The 12,405-nt window shown below is 49.7% G+C and overlaps 1 protein-coding gene across 1 annotated transcript in view; it reads left to right on the top strand.

Moving 5' to 3' along the window:
- HIBCH (3-hydroxyisobutyryl-CoA hydrolase) overlaps nucleotides 1-12,405 on the top strand; it is a 178,956-nt gene that overhangs the window by 126,430 nt on the left and 40,121 nt on the right. Inside the window, exon 10 of the mRNA XM_030209078.1 lies at nucleotides 6,408-6,466. Within this exon, the coding sequence (XP_030064938.1) occupies nucleotides 6,408-6,466 (59 nt within the window). The remainder of the gene's footprint in view (nucleotides 1-6,407; nucleotides 6,467-12,405) is intronic.

Here is a 12,405-nt window from a genome sequence, read left to right as displayed (position 1 = left end):
TCGTGTCTTCAGTGTCTGGGGGCCGAGCACCGCCCTCAGAACTGCAGTCTGTGTTCCCTGCTTCAAAGGCGGACTCAGGTAGCGAGACTAGCCCAGTGGAACGTGTTGTTCTCGGGCTCTTCGTCGGCATCGGCACCGGGATCTTCGAGTGCATCGACGTCGTCAGCGTCCGGACCTTCTTCCTCGGCCGCCCCTGCATCGAGTGCATCGAGGCATCGGGCCTCTGCATCGGCGCCGAGACATCGGATAGCTGCATCGACGTCGGTGGTACCAGGACCTCGTCTGCTGATGTCGTCGGACGGTGGTGCATCGGGTGGAGTGCAGGTGAGGGCTGTCCATTCCCCTGCTGGTGGCGGTGAGCCCTCGGGTGGGTCTCCGCCTACCCTGAGGGCTCCTGCGGTACAGCCCCCCCGAGATCGACCTTCTTCAGTCTCGGCCCCGAGGAAGCGACGGATGGATTCGACGTCCTCCTCGTCGGTGCCGGGGAGCTCCGGTGACATGCTTCGGAAGAAATCGAAGAAGCATCGACACCGGTCTCCTCCCCGTGTCGGCACCGAGAGCTCTGGGTCGCCGAGGGATTCGGCACCCAGCAGGCATCGGCACCGAGAGGACCGCTCACCCTCTGTTCAGGAGGTGTCGATGCGCTCCGCTCTGGACAGCCCGGAACAGCCTCCACGCCCGGAACAGGTACTGACGTCGACGCCTGCATCGACCTCTCAGCCTTTCTCTGCAGCCGCTCTAAACGAGAGCCTCCGGGCCGTTCTCCCAGAGATTCTGGGAGAGCTGTTGCGCCCTACCCCTCCGGTACCGGCGGTGCTTGCGCCACCGGTACCGTCGAGCGTGGCGCCGGCTGGCCCATCGCCCAGGTTGAGGTCCCCGACGTCGGTACCGCGTGCGGTACCGACCGCGGCCACCTCCCAGGAAGGCTCCCCGACTACGTCGGCGGAGGGAGCTTCGCCGATGCGGGCGAGGGAGTCTACCTCTCGACGCCCCCATCGTGGACGGGGTTCCACGGAGTCGAGCAGGGCGAGGTTGCAGACACAGGTCCGTGAACTTGTGTCTGACACCGAGGGTGAGGCCTCGTGGGAGGAAGAGGAAGATCCCAGATATTTCTCTGACGAGGAGTCTGAGGGTCTTCCGTCTGATCCCACTCCCTCTCCTGAGAGACAGCTTTCTCCTCCCGAGAGTCTGTCTTTTGCCTCCTTTGTCCGGGAGATGTCTACGGCCATCCCCTTCCCGGTGGTTGTGGAGGACGAGCCCAGGGCTGAAATGTTTGAGCTCCTGGACTATCCTTCTCCACCTAAGGAAGCGTCCACTGTTCCCTTGCACCATGTCCTGAAGAAGACATTGCTTGCGAACTGGACCAAGCCATTAACTAATCCCCACATTCCCAAGAAGATCGAGTCCCAGTACCGGATCCATGGGGACCCAGAGCTGATGCGCACTCAGTTGCCTCATGACTCTGGAGTTGTGGATTTGGCCCTAAAGAAGGCTAAGAGTTCTAGGGAACATGCTTCGGCGCCCCCGGGCAAGGACGCTAGAACCTTAGACTCCTTTGGGAGGAAGGCCTACCATTCCTCTATGCTCGTGTCCAAGATCCAGTCTTACCAGCTCTACACGAGCATACACATGCGGAATAATGTGCGGCAGTTGGCGGGCTTGGTTGATGCTCTTCCCCCTGAGCAAGCCAAGCCTTTTCAGGAGGTGGTCAGGCAGCTGAAGGCGTGCAGAAAATTCCTGGCCAGAGGAGTTTATGACACTTTTGATGTTGCGTCCAGGGCCGCTGCTCAAGGTGTGGTGATGCGCAGGCTCTCATGGCTGCGTGCCGCCGACCTGGAGAATAGAATCCAGCAGCGGATTGCGGACTCGCCTTGCCGTGCGGATAACATTTTTGGCGAAAAAGTCGAGCAGGTGGTAGAGTCTCTCCACCAGCGGGACACCGCATTCGACAAGTTCGCCCGCCGGCAGCCTTCAGCTTCTACCTCTACAGGTAGACGATTTTTCGGGGGAAGGAAGACTGTTCCCTATACTTCTGGCAAGCGTAGGTACAATCCTCCTTCCCGACAGCCTGCGGCCCAGGCTAAGCCCCAGCGCGCTCGCTCTCGTCAGCAGCGTGCGAATCAGCAAGGCCCCGCGGCTCCCCAGCAAAAGCAAGGGGCGAGCTTTTGACTGGCTCCAGCAGAGCATAGCCGACATCCAAGTGTCAGTGCCGGGCGACCTGCCTGTCGGAGGGAGGTTGAAAGCTTTTCACCAAAGGTGGCCTCTCATAACCTCCGATCAGTGGGTTCTCCAAATAGTCCGGCAAGGATACACCCTCAATTTGGCCTCACAACCTCCAAATTGTCCACCGGGAGCTCAGTCCTACAGCTTCCAGCACAAGCAGGTACTTGCAGAGGAACTCTCCGCCCTTCTCAGCGCCAATGCGGTCGAGCCCGTGCCATCCGGGCAAGAAGGGCTGGGGTTCTATTCCAGGTACTTCCTTGTGGAAAAGAAAACAGGGGGGATGCGTCCCATCCTAGACCTAAGGGCCCTGAACAAATATCTCGTAAAAGAAAAGTTCAGGATGCTTTCCCTGGGCACCCTTCTCCCCATGATTCAGCAAAACGATTGGCTATGCTCTCTGGACTTGAAGGATGCCTACACACACATCCCGATACTGCCAGCTCACAGACAGTATCTGCGATTTCAGCTGGGCGCACGCCACTTCCAGTACTGTGTGCTACCCTTTGGGCTCGCCTCTGCGCCCAGGGTGTTCACAAAGTGCCTAGCTGTGGTAGCAGCGGCGCTTCGCAGGCTGGGGGTGCACGTGTTCCCATATCTCGACGATTGGCTGGTGAAGAACACATCCGAGGCAGGAGCCCTGCAGTCCATGCAGATGACTATTCGCCTCCTGGAGCTACTGGGGTTTGTGATAAATTACCCAAAGTCCCATCTTCTCCCAGTGCAGAAACTCGAATTCATCGGAGCCCTGCTGGATTCTCGGACGGCTCGCGCCTATCTCCCAGAGGCGAGGGCCAACAACTTGTTGTCCCTCGTCTCGCGGGTGCGAGCGTCCCAGCAGATCACAGCTCGGCAGATGTTGAGATTGCTGGGCCACATGGCTTCCACAGTTCATGTGACTCCCATGGCCCGCCTTCACATGAGATCTGCTCAATGGACCCTAGCCTCCCAGTGGTATCAGGCCGCCGGGGGTCTAGAGGACGTGATCCACCTGTCCACGAGTTTTCTCGAATCCCTGTATTGGTGGACGATTTGCTCCAATTTGACTCTGGGACGTCCCTTCCAAATTCCTCAGCCTCAAAAAGTGCTGACCACGGATGCGTCTCTCCTGGGATGGGGAGCTCATGTCGATGGGCTTCACACCCAAGGAAGGTGGTCCCTCCAAGAAAGCGATCTACAGATCAATCTTCTGGAGTTGCGAGCGATCTGGAACGCTCTGAAGGCTTTCAGAGATCGGCTGTCCCACCAAATTATCCAAATTCAGACAGACAATCAGGTTGCCATGTACTATGTCAACAAGCAGGGGGGCACCGGATCTCGCCCCCTGTGTCAGGAAGCCGTCAGCATGTGGCTCTGGGCTCGCCGTCAAGGCATGGTGCTCCAAGCCACATATCTGGCAGGCGTAAACAACAGTCTGGCCGACAGGTTGAGCAGGATTATGCAACCTCACGAGTGGTCGCTCAATTCCCGTGTGGTGCGACAGATCTTCCAGGCGTGGGGCACCCCCCTGGTGGATCTCTTCGCATCTCAAGTGAACCACAAGGTCCCTCGGTTCTGTTCCAGGCTTCAGGCCCACGGCAGACTGGCGTCGGATGCCTTCCTCCTGGATTGGGGGGAAGGTCTGCTGTATGCTTATCCTCCCATTCCTCTGGTGGGGAAGACTTTGTTGAAACTCAAGCAAGACCGAGGCACCATGATTCTGATTGCTCCCTTTTGGCCGCGTCAGATCTGGTTCCCTCTTCTTCTGGAGTTATCCTCCGAAGAACCGTGGAGATTGGAGTGTTTTCCGACCCTCATCACGCAGGACGAAGGGGCTCTTCTGCATCCCAACCTCCAGTCCCTGGCTCTCACGGCCTGGATGTTGAGGGCGTAGACTTTGCCTCTTTGGGTCTGCCAGAGGGTGTCTCCCGCATCTTGCTTGCTTCCAGGAAAGACTCCACTAAGAGAAGTTACTTCTTTCATTGGAGGAGGTTTGCCGTCTGGTGTGACAGCAAGGCCCTAGATCCTCGCTCTTGTCCTACACAGACCCTGCTTGAATACCTTCTCCACTTGTCTGAGTCTGGTCTGAAGACCAACTCCGTAAGGGTTCACCTTAGTGCAATCAGTGCATACCATTACCAAGTGGAAGGTAAGCCGATCTCAGGACAGCCTTTAGTTGTTCGCTTCATGAGAGGTTTGCTTTTGTCAAAGCCCCCTGTCAAGCCTCCTACAGTGTCATGGGATCTCAATGTCGTTCTCACCCAGCTGATGAAACCTCCTTTCGAGCCACTGAATTCCTGCCATCCGAAGTACTTGACCTGGAAGGTCATTTTCTTGGTGGCAGTTACCTCGGCTCGTAGAGTCAGTGAGCTTCAGGCCCTGGTAGCCCAGGCCCCTTACACCAAATTTCATCACAACAGAGTAGTCCTCCGCACTCACCCTAAGTTTCTGCCAAAGGTGGTGTCGGAGTTCCATCTGAACCAGTCAATTGTCTTGCCAACATTCTTTCCCCGTCCTCATTCCTGCCCTGCTGAACGTCAGCTGCACACATTGGACTGCAAGAGAGCATTGGCCTTCTATCTGGAGCGGACACAGCCCCACAGACAGTCCGCCCAATTGTTTGTTTCTTTTGATCCCAACAAGAGGGGAGTGGCTGTAGGGAAACGCACCATATCCAATTGGCTAGCAGATTGCATTTCCTTCACTTACGCCCAGGCTGGGCTGGCTCTTGAGGGTCATGTCACGGCTCATAATGTTAGAGCCATGGCAGCGTCGGTAGCCCACTTGAAGTCAGCCACCATGGAGGAAATTTGCAAAGCTGCGACGTGGTCATCTGTCCACACATTCACATCTCATTACTGCCTGCAGCAGGATACCCGACGTGACAGTCGGTTCGGGCAGTCAGTTCTTCAGAACCTGTTTGGGCTTTAGGATCCAACTCCACCCCCCGAGGGCCCTGTTTGTTCTGTTCCAGGCTACACTCTCAGTTAGTTGGTAATTTTTTAGGTCAATCTCAGTTATGTCCTCGCCGTTGCGAGGCCCAATTGACCAATGTTGTTGTTTTGAGTGAGCCTGGGGGCTAGGGATACCCCATCAGTGAGAACAAGCAGCCTGCTTGTCCTCGGAGAAAGCGAATGCTACATACCTGTAGAAGGTATTCTCCGAGGACAGCAGGCTGATTGTTCTCACAAACCCGCCCGCCTCCCCTTTGGAGTTGTGTCTTCCCTTAAAGTGTATTGTCTTGCTACATACTGGACTGGCCGGCTCGAGCCGGTTTCGGGCGGGAAGACGGCCGCGCATGCGCGGTGCGCGCGGGCGCGCGAGGGCTAGCAAAGGACTTTGCTAGTGAAGTTTCCGATTGGAGGGGCTGCCGTGGACGTCACCCATCAGTGAGAACAATCAGCCTGCTGTCCTCGGAGAATACCTTCTACAGGTATGTAGCATTCGCTGTCCAGAGCTCTGCCTAGAAGTAGGGGCTCTAAGATGTTCCTCCTTAAAGCCATAGGAAGGACAGTTCTGAGGCCTTCACTACAGAGTTCCCTGCAGAATATGAGTTGACACCAGTATAGAGTACAAACAGAGGTTTTTTTCAGAGATGTTTAAACACAATCAAAACAGCAGCCTTACTTATATTTTTGCATGGTAAAACTATACGGCATAGACAGTCCAAATCAGTTAATCCAGTTACATCAGTCATCTAGACACCAGACACAGACCAACTTCACAAAATACTTCAACTTAGGAGTAGATGCATTAATACAAGAACTCACAGGTCTCTTCAGGTTCACTGGCTCAACTCAGCTCAGCCAAGAACACTGTGGTTTTCCCAGTAATCCTTTTTCAACCTTGTGAACTAGTCTTGATCCATAGGTGCATGGCTTTTCTGAGTTACTGAGCCTCTGACCAAGGCAACCATACGTTGCCTCAGAGGTAGAAGTCTAGCCTTTTAGAGGTTAACTGCTTAGTTCTTGGACTTTTTCAGAAAATAAATTCCTGTTATTTTACTGCCTGCTGGGTGTATAAAAATTCTTAGGGCCCCGTTTACTAAGACGTGCTAGTGTTTTTAGCTCTCGCTAATTTTTAGTATGTGCTAAAAACGTTGGTGCACCTACAGCATGGCTTAGTAAACAGGGCCCTTTATTTAGGCTTTAAAGGTTTTCATGGCATCTAAAGCACAAGTAACAATTTCACATTGTGTTCCTAAACAGAGCAAAATTGATCAAGGAAAGCCGTTCATTCTTGAAGAGCACATGGACAAGATTAACAGGTATGATACCTGATGTATTTTCCAGGTCCCTGTGCTGTTGAGATCTGGGGTTAAAAACAATGGCCTTGATAGTCAAAGGATTTATGCTCCTATTTTTGAGATTCTTTTACTAAGCTGCTATAACAAATGGCCTTAGCGCGTCCTTACACGGGTTATTCCTATATGCTAAAGGTCATTTTTACCACAGTTGTAACAAAAACCTGATTAAAAAAAATTTTCATTAATGGCTGTGTGGTAATGATGCCATTAGCGCATGGATTTTTAAAAATTATTGAGGTAGCATTACCACCTGTTTTGTAGGCACCGGTAAGGGCTCCTGCGATACCTTGGTTAGCATAGAAACACTCTCGGGCTCATTTTCGAAAGAGAAGGACGCCCATCTTTCAACATAAATCGGAAGATGGACGTCCTTCTCGCAGAAACGTTCAAATCGGTATAATCGAAAGCCTATTTTGGACGTCCCCAACTGCACTCCGTTGCAGGGACGGCCAAAGTTCAAGGGGGCGTGTCGGAGGTGTAGCGAAGGTGGGACTTGGGCGTGCCTAACACTTGGACGTCCTTGACCCATAATCGAAAAAAAGGATGTCCCTGACGAATACTTGGATGTTTTCACCCGGACCTGTTTTTATTATGACTAAGGCACAAAAAGGTGCCCGAAATGACCAGATGACCACCAGAGAGAATCGGGGATGACCTCCCGTTACTCCCCCAGTGGTCACTAACCCCCTCCCACCCTAAAAAAACATCTTTCAAAATATTTTGTGCCAGCCTCAGATGTCACTCTGGTCCACGACAGCAGTATGCAGGTCCCTGGAGCAGTTTTAGTGGGTGCAGTGCACTTCAGACAGGTGGACTCAGCCCCATTCCCCCCCCACCCCACCTGTTATGTTTGTGGAGGAAACAGCGAGCCCTCCAAAACCCACCAGAAACCCACTGTACCCACATCTAGGTGCCCCCCTTCACCCGTAAGGGCTATAGTAGTGGTGTGCAGTTGGGGGTAGGGTGTTTGGGGGGCTCAACACACAAAGTAAGGGAGCTTTGTACCTTGGAGTACTTTATGGAGTCCACTGCAGTGCCCCCTAGGGTGCCCGGTTGGTGTCCTGGCATGTAAGGGGGACCAGTGCACTAGAAATGCTAACTCCTCCCACGACCAAATGGCTTGCATGGACGTCTTTGGTTTCAAAAATCACTGAAAATCAGAAACGTTCATGTCTAGGGACGTCCATCTCTAAAGATGACCAAATTTAAGGATTTGGACGTCCCTGACGATATTTTCGAAACAAAAGATGGATGTCCATCTTGTTTCAAAAATACGGGTTTCCCTGCCCCTGGATCAGGACGTTTTACAGTGATGTCCAAATCGAAACATGGACTTCCCTTTCGAAAATGCCCCTCTCTGTGTCCCTGACACACTCCCTCAAGAAAGAAAAAAAAATTGGCTTGTGCACATTATTTTATCCCGCAGTAGAAAGTTTTTTGCTATGTTAGGCGTGCGTTAGTGTCCTATGCAGCTTAGTAAAAGGACCCCTTTGAGAGTTATGCTCATAAATTGGCTTCTTTGAAAATTTACTAAGGCTGCGTGCATAGTGTTGTACTCCAAAATTTCACTAAATTCCTAAATTTAGAAACATAAAATACGAGTGGCAATGGCAGTGGCCTTCCTAAGGGGGGGGGGGGGTGGGTGCGGTCCGCCCCAGGTGCACGCCGCGTGTGCCTGTCCTTCGTTCGTTCCATGATCCCTCTGCCCTGGAACCGATTACTTCCTGTTCCGGGGCAGAGGGAGCATGGAACGAAGGACAGGCGCGCCCGGCACCCCCCCAGCGGAGTGCACCCGGGGGGAGGGGTCTTTCGCAGGGGGGTGTCCTTTCGCCGGGGGGGGGGGGTCGTGCTGTATCCAGGGGGGGGTGCTGCACCCGGAGGGCGGGGCGCATCAGCGATCCGCCCCGGGTGTCAGCCCCCCTAGGAACGCCACTGGGCAATGGGTAGATTTAAGGTAGGAAAATTAGGAGTTTAGCATTGATTTTCAGCACTAGGCAAATTAATGGCAGGCCTAAATGTTTAAGCATAACTTTTCAGCTCCTAAATGAAGATGCATTTTTACCTAAAAACTTAGGGCTCCTTTCACAAAGTGTTGTGACTGATTAGTGTGCACTGAATATGAAGAAGCCCATGGAAATTGAATGGGCTTCCTTACATTCAGCTTGCCGCTAATCGGTAGCGCTGCTTTGTAAAAAGAACCCTAAGGCTCTTATTTTCAGATGAAAGTAGGGCACAAATTTGGGAGCTCAGGTATTTTTTGAATATCAGGCCCAATAAATCATTAGAATAATAATACCTGAACATACTGCTCTTAACCAGTCTCCTGCATTCTGAGCCTCCATATATTTGAGTCTTATATTATTGTGAACCAATTACCCTCACCAGTATTTAATGGTGAAGATTTATTGAATGCTATTTTTAAAAAACTGCCATAGGGAATATATGCTCATACTTGCTCTTAGTTGCAAGCCCATAAACAAAGATTTGGATACTGTTCCTTTCAAAAGTGTAGCCAGCTTCTTTGGTTTTCAACCTCTCGCTTTACACAGTCTGTTATAGCTCAAAAATACATCAAGTGCATTCCTGTTTCTTGTTGTTTCATATCTTTTTTTTTTTTTTTTTAATAAGAAATTCAATAAATTTGTAAAACCCCAATGTTTTAACCAGGGTTAACATTTTTTCATACCACCTTTAAAATAGGCTCCAGATGCATAGCTATAGACACATATGCTCTCACAGAGACAAACGCACAAGCTTGGACAGATATGCATAGAGAGAGGTTGGAAGTTAATCCAAGAGGCATGCTGTGCATGTTTTCTCTCCAACCCCCTACTGCAGTACCCCTATCCCTACTGGGCTGGCTCTTAGTGATTCAGATGCGTTTTTCATTTTATTTGTTATAAATTCTACTTTGAAACTCTGTGACTTAACCATATAGTTTTCTTAATGGTTGACATGTATGGTGATGTCTAATGGCTGAACCATGTAATTTGCCACTGGTCACTGCGTGTACAGTTTCCTAGTGGTGAACACAGCAATACCTGTTGTACAGTGACACCCTGTAGTTTAATTGTACAGTGTATTCTTTGAAATTTGTTGAAAGAAACATCTAATGATTGGATCATATTTGCTTTAATTTTATTCTTCCTAAACAGTGGAATATATGGGTACTATTCAATTCAAACAGTTGTCCTCCTCCATGTCAGAATGGATGAGCCAGGCACTCCATGTTTTCTTCACTTTTTGGGAAGAATTTAATATGCACTTTTTTTTTCTATAAAGTGTTACTCAATGTATAGCCTTTGTTTAACTCCTTGCTTTCCATTCCAATATTTATTTATTTGGATTTTCCTATCACCTCTTTCAGTAGTACACTGGGTATATTCCTGTCCCTGGAGGGCTCACAATCACAATAGAGGGTTAAGTGAGTTGCCCAGGATGACAAGGAGCAGCAGTGGGATTTGAACCAGGCACCTCTGGATGTCAAGACTGGTGCTCTAACCACTAGGCTACTCCTCCACTCAGCATCCCAATGCTCCTTTTTATAGCAGGTGGTAAATGCATAGATTTTGCAACCTGTAGCAGTTGCCATTTCCATATGAAGATAAAGATTTTCTTTTTTAAATGTTATGATTTTTTTCTAGGATTTATATTGGTAAAGACATGATAAAATTTAGGTAAGACTGCCATTTTTACACTCATGTCCTATCCATAGTATAAAGTAGGTCCTTTGATCTTGCAATTGTTGGAGAGTAGTTGAGATGAGTTTATTAAAATCAACAACTATTTGATATTCTCTAAAAAAAAAAAAAAAGAAAAATTCTGCATTAAATTTTGCATGTGCTCTGTTGCTTCAGATTTTGACCTGTTGGCTTTGAAGCCTAGTACACTGCCTTTCTTGAATGAAAGAATAAAAAATATATTGTGATAAGACATGAGAATAAGACCAAAATAAGCCAGATAGTACTGTAGCTTTTACCAAGCTGCAGTAAGCACTAACGTATGCATACCGCAGCTTAAAAGGGCTTACCGTGGGCTCAGGAATCCTGTAATAAGTTCTGGGTTAGCACACGCATACCATGTGCTAAAATACTTTTATTTTTATCGTGAAGGGGATGTGGCTGGGGGGCAGAGAGTGGGCATGCCTGCGATAATCAGCGCTACTATATTTTCTGTGTGATCGTGTTAACCCTTACTGCCTACAAATTGCCTTTCTTTATTTTCTGTTTTTGCTTACTTATTCAATTCTGAATGAATCCTTTTTCTGTTTTTTAACATTAGCTCTTTCCCATTAATACAAAAATTAAAAAATCATCCATTTTACTGCTGCGCTAAAAATGGTCATAGCGCACTGGATAGATAGCATAAGAGCACGCTAACAGGCTTATTTTTGAAAGAGAAGGGCGCCCATCTTTCGTCACAAATCGGAAGATGGGTGTCCTTCTCACAGGGTCGCCCAAATCAGCATAATTGAAGGCCGATTTTAGGCGCCCTCAACTGCTTTCCGTTGTGGGGACGACCAAAGTTCACGGTGGCGTGTCAGAAGCATAGCAAAGGTGGGACTGGGGTGTGCTTAACAGTTGGGCGTCCTCAGCCGATAATGGGAAAAAGAAGGGCGTCCCTGACAAATACTTGGGCGACTTTACTTGGTCCTTTTTTTTTTTTTTTTACATTTGTACCCCGCGCTTTCCCACTCATGGCAGGCTCAATGCGGCTTACATGGGGCAATGGAGGGTTAAGTGACTTGCCCAGAGTCACAAGGAGCTGCCTGTGCCTGAAGTGGGAATCGAACTCAGTTCCTCAGTTCCCCAGGACCAAAGTCCACCACCCTAACCACTAGGCCACTCCTCCACGACCAAGCCACAAAAATGTGCCCTAAATGACCAGATGACCACCGGAGGGAATCGGGGATGACCTCCCCTTACTTCCCCAGTGGTCACTAACCCCCTCCCACCCTAAAAAAAAAAAAAAAAATTTAATATTTTTTCCAGCCTCTATGCCAGCCTCAAATATCATACCCAGCTCCATGACAGCAGTATGCAGGTCCCTGCAGCAGTTTTAGTGGGTACTGCAGTGCACTTCAGGCAGGCGGACCCAGGCCCATCCCCTCTACCTGTTACACTTGTGGAGGAAACAGCAAGCCCCCCTTCAGCCCTAAGGGCTATGGTAGTTGTGGGGAGTGGGTTTTGGGGTGGGGTTGGGGTCTCAGCACACAAGGTAAGGGAGCTATGCACCTGGGAGCTTTTTCTGAAGCCCCCTGCAGTGCCCCCTAGGGGGCCCGGTTGGTGTCCTGGCATGTGAGGGGGACCAGTGCACTACGAATGCTGACTCCTCCCACAACCAAATAGCTTGGATTTGGTCATTTCTGAGATGGACATCCTCGGTTTCCATTATTGTCGAAAACCAGGGACGACCATCTCTAAGGTCGACCTAAATGTTGAGATTTGGGTGTCCCTGACTGTTTTATCGAAACGAAAGATGGACGCCCATCTTGTTTCGATAATACGGGTTTCCCCGCCCCTTCGTTGGGACATCCTGCGAGGACGTCCTCAGGAAAACTTGGGCTCCCCGTTCGATTATGCCCCTCCATGTCAACTTTTTAGTGCTTCTTTGTAAAAAGATCCCTAAGTAACTAATAATTGAATATAGAGTATATGTATTGTTGTCCTTGATAGATATGTAAGATACAGAGGCCAAGATGTATGACTTTCATAAGACATTGTATAGTAGGCTGCATAGGTGAATTGGAATTTAACACCAGTTGCTTCACAGTATTGTAGGAGATACTGTAATTTAAAAAAGTAAAAAAATAGGTGCTGCTACTTGCTAGAGTAATGTGTTACAACTTCTTATATCCTGCAGTTCATATGAATAATGAATTTGGGTAGCTTTAGGTCATG

The sequence above is a fragment of the Microcaecilia unicolor genome, chromosome 7 (genome assembly GCF_901765095.1).
Source record: "Microcaecilia unicolor chromosome 7, aMicUni1.1, whole genome shotgun sequence".
NCBI lineage: Eukaryota > Metazoa > Chordata > Amphibia > Gymnophiona > Siphonopidae > Microcaecilia > Microcaecilia unicolor.
This window is presented reverse-complemented; position numbering and strand designations above follow the sequence as displayed.